This window comes from Furipterus horrens, unplaced genomic scaffold (assembly GCF_987537825.1).
Source record: "Furipterus horrens unplaced genomic scaffold, mFurHor1.1.pri manual_scaffold_2, whole genome shotgun sequence".
Classification (NCBI taxonomy): Eukaryota; Metazoa; Chordata; class Mammalia; order Chiroptera; family Furipteridae; genus Furipterus; species Furipterus horrens.
The window spans coordinates 207,157,214-207,178,120 of record NW_028327172.1 but is presented as its reverse complement, the minus strand read 5'-3'; the positions used below and the strand labels follow the sequence as shown (position 1 = coordinate 207,178,120).

The 20,907-nt window shown below is 37.4% G+C and overlaps 1 protein-coding gene across 2 annotated transcripts in view; it reads left to right on the top strand.

The window, feature by feature from the left end:
* Nucleotides 1-20,907, top strand: part of SLIT2 (slit guidance ligand 2) — a 325,550-nt gene that overhangs the window by 235,575 nt on the left and 69,068 nt on the right. Inside the window, exons 12-20 of one of the 2 annotated variants that reach the window (XM_090267024.1) lie at nt 2,843-2,914; nt 5,479-5,622; nt 5,735-5,898; nt 6,890-6,913; nt 10,515-10,665; nt 13,610-13,684; nt 15,159-15,302; nt 18,730-18,873; nt 20,469-20,635. In XM_090267024.1, coding sequence (XP_090123150.1) covers nt 2,843-2,914; nt 5,479-5,622; nt 5,735-5,898; nt 6,890-6,913; nt 10,515-10,665; nt 13,610-13,684; nt 15,159-15,302; nt 18,730-18,873; nt 20,469-20,635 — 1,085 coding nt within the window. The remainder of the gene's footprint in view (nt 1-2,842; nt 2,915-5,478; nt 5,623-5,734; nt 5,899-6,889; nt 6,914-10,514; nt 10,666-13,609; nt 13,685-15,158; nt 15,303-18,729; nt 18,874-20,468; nt 20,636-20,907) is intronic. The other variant, XM_090267026.1, reaches the window with a different exon arrangement.

Sequence of the window (20,907 nt, the reverse complement as noted above, 5' to 3'; positions counted from 1 at the left end):
CGCCAGCAGTGAATGAGGGGTCCCTTTTCTCCACAACCCCTCCAACACCTGGTATTTCTTGTCTTACTGATCATAGCCACTCTAACAGGTGTGAGGTGGTACCTCAGTGAAGCTTTGATTTGTATTTCCCCAATATCTAGTGAAGTTGAACATATTTTCATGTGTCTCTTGGACATTTATATGTCTTCTTGAGAGAAGTGTCACCCATTTTTTAATTGGATCGTCTTGTTGTTGTTGAGTTGTGTGAGTTCTTTATGTATTTTGGATTTTAATCTCTTATCAGAGGTATTGTGTACAAATAACTTTTTCCATTTGGTTGGTTGCTTTTTTGTTTGTCGACTTTTTTTTTTTTCCCGTACAGGAACTTTTAAGTTTGATATAGGCTCATTCATTTATTTTTGCTTTTACTTCCTTTACCTTGGAGGTCAAATTCATAAAATTGTCTCTAAGACCCAGTCCATGAGTTTAGTATCTATATTTTCTTCTATGTAATTCATTATTTCAGATTGTATATTTAGGTCTTTGATTCATTTTTAGGTTTTATTTTTGTTTTGTTTTTTGTTTTTTGGTTTTTTTTTTTTTTGGTATAGTGACAAATAGCAGCTTAGTCTCATTCTTTGCATGTGGCTTTCCAATATCCCACAGCACCATTTATTGAAGAAGCTTTCTTTTCTCCATTATGTATTTTTGGCTCCCTTGGTGAAAATTATTTGCCCATATACATGTGAGTTTATTTCTGGGCTCTCAGTAATTCTATTCTATTGGTCTATGTGTCTGATCTTTTTTTCCCTGGTCTTGTTTTTGCCAATATCATACTGCTTTGATTATTGTTGTTTTGTAGTATAATATGAAATCAGGGAATGTGATACTTGTGGCTTGATTCTTTTTTCTTAGTATTGCTTTGGCTATTGGGAGTCTCTTTTAGTTCTATACAAATCTGATTATTTTTTTGTTCTATTTCTTTTTTAAAAATGCCATTGAGATTATGGTTGGGATTGCATTAAACTGCATATTTCGAGTGATATGACCATTTTAACTAAATTGATTCTTCCAATTCATAAACACAAATGTTTTTCCACTTTCTTGTGACTTCTTTAATTTTTTAAATAATTTTTTGCAGTTTTCAGTGTATAATTTCTTCACATCCTTTGTTCAATTTATTCTAAGATTTTTATTCTTTTTGTTGCAATTGCAAAAAGAATTGTGCTTTTAATTTTTTTCTAAAATTTTATTTTTAGTAGATAGTAACATAATGAATTTTTATAGTGATTTTGTATCTTGAAACTTTATTGTATTTGTTTGTTGTTTCTAAGTTTTAGTGGTGTCTTTAAGGTTTTCTATATAAAGAAGCATGCCATCTGCAAAAAGGGACAATTTTATTTCTCCATTCCCAAGTTAGATGCCTTTTTTTTCTTTCTCTTACCTGATTGCTCTGACTAGAATTTCCTGTACTATGCTGAACAATTGTTGAGAGTGGGTATCCTTGTCTTATTCCTATTCTTAGAGTAAACGCTTTTGGTTTTTACTCCTAAGTCCTTTTCCTTGAGTATGATGTTAGCTAAAGGTTTGTCCTTTATGACCTTTATTATTTTCAGGTACTTTCCTTCTATACCCATTGTATTAAGTGTTCTAATCATAAATTAATGTTGTAGCTAGTCAAATGCTTTTTCTGCATCTCTTGATATGATCATATGGTTTTTATCCTTTATTTTGTTAATGTGGTGTATCATATCAATCAATTTGTGTATATGGATATTATGCTCTTTTTAGCATACCATGAACACTTTCATGTCACTAAATATTCTTCAAAACATGATTTGAACATTTTAACTTTTCACTGTTATAAATTATGCCCTGATTAACATTTTGTACATAAAATACTGTTTATCTCTGATGATTTTCTTAAACCCCTCCTTGAAACTACTATGTAAAATTTATATAAACTTTGTTATGACTCTTGATATATGTTGCCAAAATGTCCTCCTAAAATATGATTGCTCTGTTTTCCTACACTTAATTGTGGTTTCCTGCTTTGCATGGCTCAAAATAGATCAGCAACATGACAGACCTATTGTTAATTGAAATGATGAGTCAACGATAGCCATTCATTTGCTGTCGAAATACCTTTATTTCACCCTTTTTGTTAATTTATTCTTTAGTGGGTTCCTTATGTAATTAGTTTTCCTTTCAGTTATCAAACAGTATTCATTCTCAGTCCAAGCAGAACATCACCATTTGCCAAGGCCTGTGCCATGCACTAGTTGTACTGGGTTCGTGAAGTCATTCATGGTCTTTGCACTTAGTGGCTAACCAGAAGTGGGTACCATGAGGATGCATTTCTGTTCATATTTCTTTGGGGAACTTAAATTTATAACAAAAACCTCTGTATTAATATTAATTATCACTTTCTTCATAGATGTTACCTTTCTCAAGCATACATGCTATACAGCTAATGCATGGATGGATTTCTTTCACTATTCACCAACATGATAAGCCCAAAATTCATCCGTTCAATGAGCAATGGATTCCACATTTAGCATTCACTTTTGTTACATACAATGTGCTGTCATTACATATGAACTATGTGTGTATGTGTATGTGTGTAAAAAAATGACAATTTAGCAGTGGGCAGTGCTATGAAGGGATAATACATTTATGAACTGTGTTAATTTTGTTAATTTTTCCTTGTTTTTCAGTGTTTTCCAAACTTTCTATCATAAGCATGTATTTGTGTGCAGAGTGCTTGCTAACCTTCAATATGGTGGAATATAAGTATGTGTTGGATTAATTTGTTATGCTGGTTTGGTGTCTGATTTTTTTCTCTTAAATATTTTTTTTCCAGTGTTCTCTATGGAAATAAAATCACGGAACTCCCAAAAAGTTTATTTGAAGGATTATTTTCCTTACAGCTACTGTAAGTATTTGATTGTTTCTGATCGGTTGAACGAAATATTATATTTTAGTCAGTGTACTGTCTCATATTTTCATGGAGGCTTTAGAAAAATTTGACCCAAAATGACATAGTTTAATGAAATGAAAAAGATTAGCCTAGTGGATCTAACCTTGCTGATGATTATTTATTGGAAGACACAACACTTTGAAATTGTCTCAAAGCCTTTCTCTTCACACGGTCACGAATGTATGCATCCCATCTGCTCTGTCCTTTAAAGCTTTTGCAATCCCCACCTTCTGTGAAACTTCTCTGGTTTGATTTAACAATAGTTGGAAAGGAGAGAGGCACGGGGATATGTTTATCCACCTTTGGGCAGAGAATCTGCAAGAGTGACGATTCTAGAATAAAACATCCCCCGGCAAAAAGGTGGGGTGCAGGAGGCCAGAACACAGTGTAACACTGCATCTAATCTTTAGTAAGAGAGTTGTCTGTAAATCCCTGGATTATATCTTTATAAAGACCACTCCACTTCAACAAAAGCTACTTCTCCTTTGCCTCAGAGGAACTACTTACTGTACATATTTATAAGACTCAGACCTGACCCCAGGTGTTTTAATTAATGCTTATATGAAAAGGAAATTGGAAAAACATGCCAGCATTAAGATGATGATTGTTGGATCATCAAATTCCATCCAGATCACCAAACACATACAGAGTACCTCATTTAGAGCACAGCCTCCTGCTGCGGATGCAGCAATGAGAATGATGTAATTCTCTCAACTGGTTCATAGTCAGCCTACTTTAAAAAATTTTACATTACGATTTCACTTGTATGTGGAATCTAAAGAACAATCTAAACAAACAAAACAGAAACAGACCCAGAGACACAGAGGACAGACTGATGGTTGCCAGCAGGGAGAGACGGGGTGAAAAAAGGTGAAGGGATTGAAAAGTACAGACTGGTCGTTACAAAACAGTCATGGGGATGTAAGTACAGCATAAGGAATGTAGTCAATAATATTGTAATAACTATGTACGTTGCCAGGTGGGTACTGGAAATATCAGGGGAACACGTTATAAAGTATGTTATTGTCTAACAACCATGCTGTGCACCTGAAACTAATGCAAAATAATATTGGATATAAATTGTAATGGAAAAAAATAATTTTAATAAAAACATCATTAACATAAAAAATTTTAACTTAGAATGTTATTTTCTCTTCTGAGTATATGCATTTGTTTTTTGGTGTTGATGTTTATATCATTTATTTGGTAAAAAAAAAAAAAAATTCCTAATTCCACAAACGTCCCAAATATAGATATTTTTTCTTACTTAATAAATGTATGTTCATAATTATATTCTATTATTCATGTTTTAAATTTTTCATCATTATACAGGAACATATCTTATATCACAGCCCAGTTTTTATACACACACACACATACAAATGAAACAAATTGTTAACCAAAAAAAAGTTCCCTTTCCTGTGCCCAGTACTTTTTATTTTTTTCTCCATTCTCTCTCTCTCCAACAAACCAATGAGCCAAGACAAATACTGATATTTGTTACCTAATGACTTTATTTGGGTTTCAAATGATGTTCTAACCTTTGCAATAGAGTTAGCAAATATTGTTTCTGATCTTTAATACAATAATTCTACATACGTTCCCTCAGCCTAGTGTTTTATCTCTATACTAAAGCCCTTTCTTAAGCCTGCCAGAGCTAAAGATACAGGATTGTCTCTTCATAGCTTACTGAGAATTTGGTTAAGCATCTTTGATCTGCCTGAATGAATGTAGTATTCAGGGGGAGAAGTAGGTAAATGGAAGGAACTAAATAAATTACCATCCAATACTTTCCCCCCTGATTGTCGGACTATGTAAATTTAAAGTACGAAATACTCAGAAAAGCACCTTCTTCAATTGTCCCCCAGGACACCCACCTTCTTCTTGCCCTTAATGTTCTGTGCTATAACTCCTTCCTCTGGGTGGCTGACGAATTAGGGATTAAGGACAGTGGAACTTGGTTGCGGAGGAGTGGAATTAAGCAGCCCGTACCTCAAACCAGGCCCCTGAGCTTTTAAGGAAGTATTATGCAGAACACAGAGAAGGCCAACTCTTCGGCTCCTGCAGGGAAATAGGAAAGAGTGCAGCAAGTAAAGTCACCACAAGGAAGTCATAGACTTGCACATGCATGGGACACCTGCAAAAGCAGTGGATAAGGCTTTATGGCACTGATTTTTTTCCCTTTTATGGCATCCTTGACAGCAGAGTCTGGGGCTCACCGACCTTTATCTACTGCACTACCTCTACATCTTTTAGAGAGTTTGTTTAATTATTTTTTTTTTATTAAATGGATGTATAAATACCACTAGATTTAGGCATTCCTCAGACTCCATGAGCCTTGCTTTATCTGGTATAACTCTGAATCTTCAGCCTGGGATGCCTAAATTATTGTAGTATAAATGTCAGTGTTGAGGATAAAAGAAATGCTATTTCTTGGTTGGGTTTTCTCAAGGACAGAATCTCGAAGGGAAGGTTAAGGAAATGCCACACTTTAATTTTACAACTATTTGATCAAACAGATTATTGAATGCCAACAAGATAAACTGTCTTCGGGTAGATGCTTTCCAGGATCTGCACAACTTGAACCTTCTGTCTTTATATGACAACAAGCTTCAGACCATCGCCAAGGGGACCTTTTCACCCCTCCGGGCCATTCAGACCATGTATGTATATGCGATTTGGATCGAATTGGATTACCGTTGTTTTCACTCTGAACCTGATAGTTGAGTTCCTTGAAAGTCATGTATAAAAGTGTTCTGTATGTGTTTCTCCAAGGCATCTGGCCCAGAACCCCTTTATTTGTGACTGCCATCTCAAGTGGCTGGCGGATTATCTCCACACCAACCCCATTGAGACCAGCGGTGCCCGCTGCACCAGCCCCCGGCGTCTGGCAAACAAAAGAATCGGACAGATCAAAAGCAAGAAATTCCGTTGTTCAGGTAATTTCTTACTTCACGTGACATTTCCCCTGTGTTGTTACCAAAAACAGTGGTTATGGGACACCTAGAGACAGTTGGCCTTTGGTTAATTACCACACATTAGACAATCATATTTCTTTATCTTCTATACATAAAGAAAAAACAAAGAGAATTATAAACACAATTCATATAAGCCTCCTTTGTGTAACATTTTTTAACACTATATGAAGCAGAAGGAATAGGTGACCGGCCAAGAAAAAAATGACGCATGGTTACTTCATACGGTATTCCCAGGGTGCGAACATACCAGGGGCCTTTTAGTTAACTCAGAATGCCTTTTAAGCCTGTTGAGTCTCATGTCTGTTGTATTATTCTCCATTGAGAAACTTAAGGTAATTAATCATGTGTTCGTTGCTTCAGGAAATGAACTGAGACTTGGTTACGTTATTTGCTCAGGCTGAGAAGTAGGGGAAAATCGCCTGGCCCCTTACTGAATACTGTTTTCTCATGTTTGCATTCTCTTATTTTGGATAAGACTGTGAAGATATACATATATATCTTTTTTTCCAAAAGGCCATCTTTCAATGTGTTGGGAATATTACATTTGTTTATAGAAAGCTAACCATAGATGCATTGTTTTAATATTAAATAGAAAGCTTACTTCATTGAAACTTACAATTTGCTTTGGCCTAATCTCTTCTGTTTTCTTAATGATAAAATACATTCTGTATGGTTTGAGTAGTATGCTACCTAACTATTCCAGGCCTATTTCACATTCGGCAGTTAATTCATACTAAAAAGCTAATATCGAGATAAAGTTGGTTATTGTCCATGGTTCTAGATGCATTTACTACTCACTGTACATTATTATACTTCAGCCCCTGCTGAAAATATACATTTTCACTTAGTTATCTGTGGTAACTTTAGACCAGTCTTAATCTAATATAACTCATATCTCTGCTTGCTGACATTCAGGTGCATATTCTATTTTTTTTTCTCTTTTTTTATTTAGCTAAAGAACAGTATTTCATTCCAGGTAGGTTTGCTCGGTAGTAGGACTAACTGCAGATGCCCTTTCCTCACCTTATAAAATATAGCTTCTAAAACTTTGATATGCATGCTTTTGAAAATACAGTGGGTACTGAGTAGATAGATTTACTTCTGCATAGATCACTTATAGCTGTTTCCTGAACACCTGACCTTTGCATGCAGCTTCTGATATTAAATATGTATATATATATTATTAAACTCTCACCTTTTATTTACCCTCTCTCTCACTTTGGCACATTATCTAAAATTTCTCACAAAAGCTAAAATGTTTGAACCTATGGCTTTCTACTTAAATCATGTTCTCTCCTTACATTAGAGATCTGATCTTTGAACCTGTTTTTAAAATGTAGCTCACGAGCTGGTTTTAAAGACAGACCTTTCTGTTGTCAAAGAGCTAGTTCTTCATGAAATCAGCTACCGACACACGTAATTGTGGTTTTCATCATGGGATTCATCTTTTTCATGTTTTTATTTTTATATTAAAAGAGTGTCCCTTAATTTCCGCTTGAGTTTGTTTACTGTTGCTTCCCTTTTTATACAAAAACAGCAGCTTCCTGCTGATTTACATGCAGTTGTACTTTCTCTGTGACTTTACCTCCTTGCACACCTGGAGCCAGAGTATAAGCTCCACAGAAGCAACACTGACATCCGCCCTCCAAGCATCAGAAGTTCTTGGGCACTAAATGCCTTGAGTAATTTACACCAATGAATGAAACGTTCTTAGAGAAGTAATTGAAATGTCTTAGCACTACACTCTTAACACTGTCAAGGCTGAAGAGTCTAGAACTAGTTCTTTGAAATAAGTTTCCTTACTTATTTTTTTCTTGCTTGCCAATTGTGTAAAATGCCTCTTGACTTGTTTGTTTTAAACCATTATATTAAAAAGTTTATATGTTAAGTGGTAACTGATTGGCCACATTTACCGTGTCTTGATATATTCTAAACTGCAATGTATTTTAACATGTATAAATAAAGACATATTCTGTAGTGTTAGTGTGTAAAACCATACCTATTTTTTAAAGGACTCTGGGTTTGCTCTCTATTTTAAGGAGATGGGTGTTGCTTGCCATTCTTGAGTTATGATTTGAGTAATTTTATGTTTTATTGCCTATTTTGAGCTTGAGTGATCAATAACATTTCACATATTACAGTGACAGCATAAGAATTAGCATGTCAAAAAAGTAATGTGTTGAACAGAGGTTGATTGGCTTACACTGGCAATTTTTTAAATTCCTTATTTTTACCCAGTTATTAGGTAGAAGGTCATCTGATAGCTATTACTAAAACAGAAAAAGTCATATTCTAAACACCAGGACACCTATAGAATAAAACATTAATATTGCTTAAATCCCCAAATTATAGCAGTTAATGTAATTGTTAGCAAATTATTCAGCCTATGACATTTAAATATACTTCATTATTTATTAGTACATTAAATATATTATTTTAAATATTACATGATATACTGTTTTAAATATAATTCATTAATAATTTAGAAATTAATATTTTCAACTCACCAAATAAAGAACAGAAGTTAGGTTGTTTTCATAAATTCTAATGCACTTTTGCCCACTTATTGACAATAGCCAAAAGAGGTTTTGGAAAGTACCTCTTATACCAGATATCATGTATTAATTGTCAACTTATAGTAATTCAATTTACATTATTTAAAATTATAGAAGTCAGGACTCAGAAGAATTCTTTGGTCATACTCTCCCCTTTTTACCAGATTTTAATGAAAATTTGCGCATATCTAAAGAGTCACCATAAATAAGAATCATTGTCACTGTACAGAAGGTGAATTACTTTAAATGTAAGATACCTAGTGCAACTGTTACTTAGATTTTGTTCCCAGTATTTTCTCATTTTAATTTTAAAACAAAAGCTTAAACCACCATACAACAGGTTTTCAATTAATGCCATGGCAGTAATTTCCAAAAGTAATGAAACTATTATATTTAGCTTTGCAATTTTTTAAATCTGATTCCATTTTAACTGAATAACATTATTTATAAATTGGAAAGGCGATTAAAAAGCACATGAGCCACAGCCTAGGGATTAAGCCAAACGTGCTGAGGACCATCCTTGAAGATCTCCGCGATTATTTTTTTTCACTTAATTTTACATGTTTACTTGCTACCGCCATTCTGCCTGGCATTCTAGATACTGCATTGCTAATTCAAAAGAGATCTATCGTGCAGAGTTCACCTTTTAAAGGAGTTGGCCAGAACTTAAGTTGTACTGCGCATCTTGTATGTCTTTGCTTTTCCTGTAAGACCACTGTGCTTCAGGAAATTATTATAAAAGTTTCCAAAGCATGACAGTTCCGATGCTACCATAGCATCACCCAATAACTGCTACAGTAAGGAAAGAAGAAAGAGACCTTAGTTATATATCTACATGTCTATTAACCTTAATTGGGATTTCTGTCTTTCTGTCCTTCTTGGTGATCTTTACTTTTACAGGAGTCCACCATTTGGGCTGTAAGTAAAGTGTCTCATCTGAAACATAATGTCCCCCCTTTTCAATCCTGGTGTATCTACCTTCTTCTGGTCACAGTCTTTTATGCTTTTTTTTTTTTTTTCTCAAAAAGAACCCACAGATCTTTTGAGCTTCTCTGTTGTCCTTGTAGTTCACACCCAGCTTCTGCCTGGAGGTTGTTCCTGAAAGCTGTCGTCCCCACTCTGCGGTTCTGAGGAACAGCGGAGACACCTTTCAGTATAGCCCCTTCTTTGTGTTTCCAGGAATCTTCGGTAGTAATCCTCTTAACAATGGTCGCAAACATTCTGCGGGAAGAATGCATGTCATGTGAACAGTATTACACTTCCAGAGCATCTGTAGCTTTTCTCCTGCTTCCCTTCATCCTTCCTCTCCGCCTTCCCCTTGGCCTAGTGGATGGTGTAGTGATTATGTAGCGAGATTTTCTGTTGTGCTTGATCTAACCATGTGGTTGCCAGGTATGAGTAAAACATGGTTCCGTCAAGCACCATGGAACGTCACGCAGCTTTCTACAGCATGACAAGCTGCTGAGGCTTAAATCGGGATGTACTGGTCTCTCTTTATAAAATCAAAATGAACAAAGAGGGCTTTTTAGGCATTTCTGGAGATTATGTGAGAGGGAGAGAATAATCAAAGACCATAGAAAATTTAAAAACCTGAGTACATCTATTTGCCTTGAAAGCCCCAATTTTAAACGATATAGGGATATGTTCATGGCTGGATACATTTTTAAATTCTTGACTCTGAAAAAAAATCATCTTTTTCCACAATTAATAGCCATTGTGTGATTCGCTGTCAAATAGGCTAGAATCGCTCAGAACTGGATCAGCAGAAAGTACAGCTGTGAAAAGCTCATCTCTATTAATGTTTGCCTGTCCTGTGACTCTAGTTACTCTTCTTTTCCAGCAAATTCCAAGCCCTTGTTTTAACCTTCTCCTGACATCCATTGACCAAATCCCCCCAAGTTGTCTCCCTGCTGCATAATCTGTTGTTATCTTCTTTTTTTCTTCCTACAAATTAACAAACATCCTAACCTTTAGACTCAGTATCTCTCTGTTTTATTTTTTCTTGGCTTGAATCCTCAATAGGTACAGAAGATTACCGATCAAAATTAAGTGGGGACTGCTTTGCAGACCTGGCTTGCCCTGAGAAGTGCCGCTGTGAGGGGACCACAGTCGATTGCTCCAATCAAAAACTCACCAAAATCCCAGACCACATTCCCCAGTACACTGCAGAACTGTAAGTCCCTCTTCCCCCAAAACCCAGGCTGAGGGGGAGGGGACAAGAGCATCAGAGCCTTGGAATTTTGGTCTTTCCCTTTTATGCTCAATAATTACATTAATCTCAATTAATACACATTGACCTAACTCTTCTAGGTATAAGGGCATTTTCCAGGCTTACTGCATCCTTTCTGGCCCAAGACACAATTACAGAAATTCAGTTAGCACTTAGTAATACTATGAATGATAACACTCACGTGATGTTTATTTCTTAAGCATTACATCTGCCCAACCCATTTCTAAACAAGTAACAGATTTTTAATGTATTTAGTCTTTACGGCAACCAAATAAAGTAGTTTGAGCATCACCATTTTTAATCTCTGTTTCTTATGAATTCAAAACAAAGAGTTTTTTATCTGCTTTACTGCCTCACGGACTCACAGCTGGAAGGATTCAGCGATTATCAAGTATTACAGCACAAAGGACAGCCTAGCAGGAAAAGCCGAGAAGACAGAGTATGATCAGAGTTACACTTACAACCCTAACAGAGAGCTTAGTGCGCACTGGGTGATAAAATATGTCTGTTGGATCATTTATAGGTACTATGCCCATGTACCATTTGCCTTTACTGACTTTGTTTATAGAAGTGAGACATTTAATGTTAGCGTGCTAAAAATCCAAGAAACACCTGGTGAAATCTCATTGTTTTCTGAACATGTTAGCCATGTGTATGTATAGTACCTTTGGTATTTGTCATTATCCACTTGGCATAGTTGGTTGTCTTTCTGTGCCTGTATAATCCTTTTATCTTCAACTAGATTATAGCCCCTTGATGTCAGGGATTGTGTTTTATAGTTTACTCCCACAGAGTCTATACTCATGCCTGTTACTTAATGAATTTTAAGCAATTTGAATAATTAAAAATAATGTAACACTTTCAAAGAGATGACAGGAACGAACTACCTTGTGATTATAGTGATGGGTTTTTATTCCTGTTAGTTCATAAAGCTATTTCAGTGTCAGGACTTTTAGAAATTCATGGAGCCCATGCAGTTAAAGCCCCAAATTCTATTTTTGTACTCATGTAGGGAGTTATGCTCATTTCCAATAATACTAAAACAATAATTCAAATCATATCTTCCAGCATAATTGTCAATCAAGAATTACATCAGAAACTAGCATCTAATTAATTTTTCAGCAGAGGTCATATTTGTGTTTTAAGAAATTAAGGATTATTTTTAAATTATACATTTAAAAATCAGCACTTGGAGGAAAAAGCCATATACCTGATGAAGGACTTATAACCAGAATGAATGAATAAAGAATTCTTACAACTCAACAATAAAGTAAAAAATAAAAATGTACATTACCCAATTAAAACATGGTCAATTTATTTGTATGGGTATTTCTCCAGAGAAGATATACAAATGGCCAATAAGCACATGAAAAAAATTCTCACTATTGTTAGGCATTAGGGAAACAGAAATCAAAACCACAATAAGGTAATGGTGCACACCCACTAGAATGGTCATTAAAAAACAAACAAACAAACAAAGATAGTAACAGGTAAGTGAAATTGGATCCTTCACACATTACTGCTGGGACTATAAAATAATGTAACTCCTTTGGAAAGAGTAGCTATTTCTCAAAGAGGTAAACATCAATTTACCATGTGACCCAGCAATTTCACACACACACACACACACACACACACACACACATATATATATATATATATATATATATATATATATATATATATCCAAAAGAATTGAAAACATATATCCACAGAAAAACTTGTACACTGATATTCATAGCGGCATTATTTAAAATAACCAACAAGTGAAGCAACCCAGATCTTCATCAAGATGGATAAACATAAAGTGGTAAGTCCATGCAATGGAGTATGTGGCCATGAAAAGAAATGAAGTACTGACATATGCTAAACTTGGATGAACCTTGTAAACGTGCAAAGTTAAAAAAAAAGACCACCACAGAAGGCCACATTTACATGAGATGTCCAGAAGAGGAAAATTTATAGAGACAGAAAGTAAATTTGTGGTGGCCAAGAACTTAAGTAGTGGGGAAACAAATTGAGAGGCCCAGCTAATGGGTGTGGGATTTCTTTGGGGAGTGATGTAGCAAAAATGCACAACTTTGTGAATGGACTAAAATCTCCTGAACTATGTAATTTACAAAGGTGAACTTCGTGACAGATAAATTGTTTCTCAGTAAAGCCATTAATATAAAAAAATAATTATGGAGCAAGTGATTAGGAAAGAAAGGTCTAAAATTCTTTCTGGGGGCAGGGTAATAGTAAGAAAAAAATGTTTGTGATTGCTAAATAAGAGCTTGTTTTGGTTTTTTGATTATTGTTTTTCTTTACTGTGTGCTTCTTATAGATTTTATTTTAATCATTAAAATTTGAGTGAACTGGGAAAGAATTCAGTACAGTTGGCCCTTCATATTCTCGCGGTCTGCATCTGCAAATTTAAACAATCTTGGATGGAAAAGATGTTTTTTAAAAGTTACCTTGTTGCTGACATGTCCTATGTACTCAGGCCTATGATGGTTGACCTGTACTGAACATGGAACATGTACAGACATTTTTCTGGCCATCATTTTCTAAAAAATACAATGTAATATCTATTTCAGTAGGTAGCATTTAAATCATCCATAGATGGTTTAAAGCATACGGGAAGATGTGTGTAGGTTATATGCAAATACCGCATCATTTCATGTAAGGGAATTGAGCCTCTGTGGATCTTAGTATCCAAGGAAGGTGCTGGAAGCAATCCTGTCTGGAGATTGAGGGATGACTCTATTTTCCTTGGATCTTCTGTGATCCATGTCCTATATTTTGCTTTAGTATAATCCTTAAACAATGTTATAATTCTGCACGAGAAATAAAATTTTATCCCTTCCTGACTCTTGGTAACGAAAACTTTGTTTCTTTTCCCTAGGCGTCTCAATAATAATGAGTTCACGGTGTTGGAAGCTACAGGAATCTTCAAGAAACTTCCTCAGTTACGTAAAATGTAAGCCGTGCATTAGCCATCTCTGTACATTTCTGTGGTGTTTTGTTGTGTTTTTCCCATCCTTTTGCAATTTTGTGTAGATGTATTTGGAAATTGGAAAATATAAAAGATCCAGAGAAATGTCCAACAATGCCTACCTGTGGCATGAATTTAGGGTCCTCTCTGAGAGGAGGAACCTGAGTAATTGGTTCTTTTCTGTGGATTCCGCGATGCGAACCACATTCCCATAGCAGAGCGCTCGCGTCTCACTGTGACTCCGACAGCTGGCCTGTCGTGCCGCCGCGGCAGGGCCCGGCACCTAAGCCCGTTAGAGACGGGTCCCGTAATGCTGTGTAACTTCCTTTACCATCCCAAGAAGCAAGCTGTTCTTTCTCTTTCAGCACATTCATTTCGGCTATTTGACTTTTTGCTTCATTAAACTTTCATTAGGAGATAGTCAAAATTAATGATTGCTAAACTGGCTTGATAGCTCATCTGTGTTCCTACACATTCACAACTCATATTTCAAAATAAGTTTGTAAGCTCAGCAGTTTCAACAATTCTCAAAACAGTACCCTACCCCCCTGGGGAGGCGGGAGGGAGGGACAGGACAAAGGCCAAGAGTGTAAGGCCAGGCGAGCGCCCTCCACATACGAGGAAGCATCAGAAGGAGGAAAGGGGTGTTTTCTGTGATATATGTGCTTTTATATATGGGCCTGGACCACGGTCGTAGACTGTAGGAGGCAGAGGAGACTGAAACTACTTCTGTGCACTTGACCCCCAAATTACAGTCTGCCTCCCAAACAGTTACTACTTGCTTAGTGGTCCGGCTTTTTCTCTGATACAAACTTCTCTTTCCTCTTAGCCATAAGATGCCTTTCAATGGCACACATATGCACTGAGCAGCTATTACGTGCAATGCTCTGAGAGGAATAAAACGACGTTCCTAGTCTTGGCATGAGCAGTGAGAAATGAAATGCGGGCAGTTACGTTGGTAGTTTAGGCACACTGTTACATAATCTCATTGGTAACAAACTCATATTCAGATATATTTCTGATGCTCCCTAAATGCTCACACACTTTAGTTCATTCTTCTTCTCTCCACCCAGTTGCCTTCTTGTAAGTCATTAATTCATTCAGCACTTTTAGTCAGGGGCATTTCTTTGAAAATGTCCTTAGTAAGTTTGGTGACAAAGATTCACATGACTCAATACATGACCTAAAGAACTTCTTATTCCTGGGGACCCATTCAGATCATTTTGACAATGACCAGGCTGGTATTTTTCACCATAACCATCACCCTTAGTGTTACTCTCACTTTCACTTGATGGAATTGGGAAGTGGTATCTCTTCAGAGCCCTGGGAGTGCTGGGCTGAGAAGAGCCTGGCAATTGTGGAAGTCTATCCTGTAGAAGTAATTGATCGAGCATGGCTCAGTGTCCTCGCTGTCAGAAAGAAATCGTTTAAAATCAGTGTTTCAACAATTTTTATTTAGAAACTTTAGCAACAATAAGATCACAGACATTGAAGAAGGAGCTTTTGAAGGAGCCTCTGGTGTAAATGAAATACTTTTCACGAGTAATCGCTTGGAAAATGTGCAGCATAAGATGTTCAAGGGATTGGAAAGTCTCAAAACTTTGTAAGTATTCTTATCTGCATTGTGATTCTTCTACTGCTGGATTGCACTTCATTGGCCGTTATAATCCTGGAGAGGGGTTGGTGATTCTATTCTTCCTAATCCCCCAGGGAGCCACTGGCCACCTCTCTCTCTCTCTCTCTCTCTCTCTCTCTCTCTCTCTCTCTCTCTCTCTCTCTCTCTCTCTCTCTCCCTCTCTCCCTCTCTCTCTCTTTCCCTCTCTCTCTCTCACACACACACAAACACTCACACACACACACACACACACACATTGCAGACAGTACCTTATTCTAATACCCCTGACTCCAGCACATTGCTTGCAAAAGAGCAGAAAGGCCTCTCCTTGCTGCAGTCCCACAACAACGACAAAAACCAGACCATCTTTGGTCCACTGCTTGTAGAGGTTTGGCTCCTCTGATCCACCTCAGACCGATCCTTCTTTTTCCTTTTCCTCAAACACCTCCATCTAAGACTCTGCCTTGGCCAAGGCAGCTGGCTTCAGAGTCTGCTCCGAGCCCTGTGGTGGAATAGCAGCTTACCTGGAGATCACCTTGGTCTGTGTCTGCAAGGTTTTAGTGCAGAAGAGACTGACTGGTATTGGAACATTTACTACAGATTTTAAAGCAAACATTCTAAGAGTTATGTCTGCTTACTTGCTTAGGGATTTTGAGGTTGGGAGAAAGAAATTCTGTTTCCAAAAGGCTGCTGGCCAAGGAGGATGGGATTAGAGTGACTAGTAATGACGACACTGAGTTATTTGAATTTTCTACGGGGCACATATGTACTTTTTATTATCTCCAAAGTGTATAATTATGTCTGACAAAAGTGGTGGCCTAAAACTCGGAAGAGACACAAACCGAACTCGGAAGCCTATCAAAGACACAACGGAAACCTGTTTGTCACCAAGCAGCAGCCCTTGGTGACTGCAGTGGAGAGAGACCCAGCTCCACTGTCTCCCAGCCACCCTCATCCTCTCCCATAGCCCTCGGAGCCCTGACCTGGGGACTGAGAGCCAAGGGCGTCCATGGCCTGCTCTTGATCAGATGCGAAGGGCAGATATGTTCCTAGCATCCCAAACTCAAATCCTGCTGAAAAAACTCTGCCTGGGGAAATGCACATGTGTTCCTTGAGGAGTAGCCTGGAGCCTAACTATCTAGCAGGTCCCCTCTCCTGCACAACTTGGAGCCCCTTCAAAATGTTATGCAAGTATTCCTTCAGCCTTTTGTGGAGGAGGTCAGGAGTGTGCAGGAGGAAGGCAGAGAAGTTATCCTACAGGTGGCTTGCTGCATCTACATCCACCCAAGCGGTCTCAGGTAACTCCGCAAAACAGAAATCCTGCCGCAAGCAGAATGCTTCCTTCTTAGACAATAGTTGAGGGACTGCCTGTTACTGAAATTTTCTTCTTGACCGGGCAGGAGGAGGAGCAGGGAGTGGGGAACCTGTAACTCCAACTGTATTAGTCTGCGCTGGGCTGCCCTAACGAGAAAGCCCAGACCGGATGGCTTCAGCAGCAGGAATTTGTTTTCTCACAGTTCTGCAGGCTAGCAGTTCACGATCCAGAGGCTGAGAGGGTTGGTGTCTGGCGAGGGCTCTCTTCTCGCCCTTTCGCTTGCCGTCTTTCCACTGTGTTTTTTACTGAACTTTCCTCTGTGCGTGGGGAGGGGGAGCTCTGCTGTCCCTTCCTCTGCTTATAAGGACACCATTTCTATCAGATTAGGGCCTCACCTGTGAGACCTCATTTAACCTTAATTGCGTCCCTGAAAGCCCTATTTCCAATGCAGTCCCATCAAGTGTTAGGGTTTCAACGTATGAAGTTTAGAGGGACATGATTCAGTTCACAGCACCACTCCAAGGAATTCAGCAAAGTGTTGCTTCTGACGAGCTTCATTCACAGGACTTTCTCTGAGACAGGTGCTCCAAATTTATCTTTCTCCTTTATCCTATTCCTAGCAATGTTCTTGTGCCTCTTATGTCTTGGCACCGGAGGCAGATACCCAGATGGCTTTCTGCTTAACCCCACTGTATCAGAACTAGAATAATAGAGCATTTAGAGCCAAGCTGGCATAGTCAAAGGCCTAGAGTAGGTTTACCTGGACATATCTTGTCCTCTAATGGGAACTTGCAACTTAGAGGTGTAAAGTTCTTGGCAGGACACCCCTATAGTCTAGGGACAATTGAATCTCTGATTGCAGGTGAAATATGGTCCATGGATGTTTGCTTACAGATTTGTGTAGTGACAGAAAGCAAAGTTTTCTTTAACTTCTCCCAGAGGTTCATGATTCCAACAAAATTAAGACCAAGTCCTCTTTATTTATATACAGCAAAGGATTAGTGCTGATAGAAATTTTTTTATGTTGGGCATTTGTCCCATAACATAAAATGATATCTTAATAAGGAGGCATCATAGTTTCTTCTTTTCTGTGACTTAGCAGAATGCAGAAGCTGATATTTATTATAGAGTGGGCTAGAGTTTTAAAAGAACATTTTGTTAATTTATTGTGACTCTCGTTTTTATATCCTGCAATCTTCAAATAGGGTAGTCAACTCATATTTAGAAACATTAAGGGAAAGAAATGAACTTTTCAGCAATTCTGAATTAGATTTATGGCAGCTATTCATTTTGACATGGGATTTTTAGAACCTTTTGTTATTTTTCTAAGTCCCACAAATAAAGAGTTGAGACAAGAATCAAGAATGAACCAAACCTTTAGCAGTGTTAACAGAATGACCACAGTGTTAATTGTATTAATGGCAACAGCTAAAACATATAAATAAAAGATGATCAGATTTTTTTTAAGAGAAGCCCCATTTCAACCTCCCTGTGAACAACTTAGATCTTTAACTAGGGCTTCTTTTTAAGTCCTGAACTTAAAACAATGAGACGATTATCAAAAATAAAATAATTTGCGTAGGCTCTGTGGGTGCTCAGTCAAGTTTGACTCCCCCAGCTGATGCTGACATCGACTTGGCACGTAAGTCCCTGAGAGGCCCTTCGTTCTTCTGCTGTGGTTACTCGTTCTTTTCTGCCTCCCTCTGTTCAACCTCAAATGTGATACTGCAGTGAATTCACAAATCACAGGACTTCAAGGGCCTGGAGAGCTGTAGGTGACTTAGGACATTATGTAAACATGCAAACAAAATGATCGCATCAAAGGGAAGCGTTCTGCCCTCATCAGATGGGGTTGGAAATGCACGCCTAGGCTCACCTTGCTTTTTGTAACTGAGTGCAATCATTGACAACTCAAAGCATTTTACTTCTGTGCAGGGTTCTCGGTACATAGGTGCAGTGATCCCTAGTGTCTAGAAAACATTCATAAAACAGTAATGAATGCTACGGATTTGCAGAGAGGAGTTATTTTGGTCCTCAGATAGGCAAAATTGATTGCCTGATGCTCTCTCTCCATAACAGTGTTCTCCTTTTCCCCCTCAGGATGTTGAGAAGTAATCGCATAAGCTGCGTAGGGAATGACAGCTTCATAGGACTGAGTTCTGTGCGTCTCCTTTCTTTATATGATAATCAAATTACGACACTTGCACCAGGGGCCTTTGACACTCTCCATTCTTTATCTACTCTGTGAGTATGAAAAATAGCCTTCATTTGTGTATCGCTTGAGCCACTGTATCACATTTATTACTTTCATTGATAGCATTTTAATGCATAATTAGGCATTTCATAAAAACCTGATCAAGGATTTAGGTATTTTGTTTTTAAAGACAAATTTGCTCATGTTAACTTTATTTTAATTTTTCTAAAAGGATTACCTACTATCTCATATTAAAATTAAATAAAGATCATAGTAGTTTTCAATCAATTCTTTTTTATACTAATGTGCTGTGGCTTAATTTATAAATTTTAATTGTAGAGCTCAAGTGTGCTGCAAATGAAAGAACTGTTGCAGAATTTTCCCAGTGTCTTTGCACTCGAGTCTTTTCAGTATAAGGGTCATAAAAACAGTTGATAGGATATTGCCACCTTGTGATGCTCAAAAGGGTCATTCACAATGACAAGGACTGCATCACGATGACCGGAAGAACAGGAACAGCTGCTCACTGGGGGGGCATTAACTGAGATGGTAGGAAAATATTAAAGAAACAGGCTGAGCCTGTCCAGAAGGATATTTTATGTAGACAGTTCAGGAATAAAGCATATTTGTAGGTCTAAACACAGACATTTAATGTTAGCGTGCTAAAAATCCAAGAAAAACCTGGTGAAATCTCATCATTTTCTGAACACAGAACTCAGAAAGTGTCAAAAAAAACCCTCTCCAAATAACATATTTCTGGTGTCTTGTATATCAGTGTCTAAGAAGCGGTGTTTGAAAGGATAAATCTTATAATTGATATGATTTCCTAGTAATGGTGGCATACTAATCTAAAAATGTAGTTAGAAATTAAAAATAAAAAGACAAAACCATGTTCAACATAGCTCACATCACTGAAGAAATAATTTGAGGAAAGCATCCCTCCACCAGCAAAGTATTTAATCCTCTTTCCACATAATATGTGACATTTTACATGGGGTGACTAATTTGTGCATATTAAATATGGCATGTTTATAAATAATGGGATTGTCAATAGGTTTGTGCTGAAGTGGTGAGATGCCAAAAGTATGACGATATGTAGAAGTAAATTCATTTTTATAACTGGCATTTAATCAGTTCAGCTGTCAGTTCAGATGGGAAACCTATTCTCTAGAGCAAATAAGAGATGGAAATCTTGAAATGACAAATTAATGAAATAGCTGTTGTCAGGTTAAACTCAATAATATAAGGTAATCAGCCTTCATCTTTATATTAAATTATTGCACTGTCAGGGTAGGCAAGTCTGACAGCAACTCAGATCCCAGACAAGTTTAAATTATCTCTAAATGAGATATCTCTCAGGACCCTCTCTGCAGAAGCCCAAAATTGCTGCCTTCACTTTATTTTTTGCATGAAATTAGTTGAAAATTTCTTATATGGAACTGTTGTTACTTTATAAATTTCACACGTAACTATTTTAGCAAAAAAAAAATGCATCTCCAATATTATAATTGAGTATGACTTGGGGACTGGAAAGGAATATGAAAAATGAAGAGAAAGAGTGTGGCAAAAAGGTAGGCTGGGGTGTTGAGAAGTAAGAAAGTGGGACTCTGAACTCAACTCTGCATTGTTTGCATGTGGCGCTCAGAAACCTCTTGGCCAATCCTTTTAACTGTAACTGCTACCTGGCCTGGTTGGGAGAATGGCTGAGGAAGAAGAGAATTGTCACGGGCAATCCTCGGTGTCAGAAACCCTACTTCCTTAAAGAAATCCCCATCCAGGATGTGGCCATTCAAGACTTCACGTGCGATGACGGTAAGAAAGCCTCTGCGTGGACCCGGAAATTATTCCGCTAAGTGAAACAAGCCAGTCAGAAAGACGAGTACCACAGGATCTCACTCATATGTGGAATCTAATCAACACAATCATTTAACAAACAAAATAGAAACACACCCACAGATACAGAGAACGGACTGACAGCTGTCAGAGGGGAGGGGGTTTGGGGGTTTGGGTGAAAAAATGTGAAGGGATTAAACAAAAGATAAATAAATAAATATATATATGTATATATATATATGTATATGTAC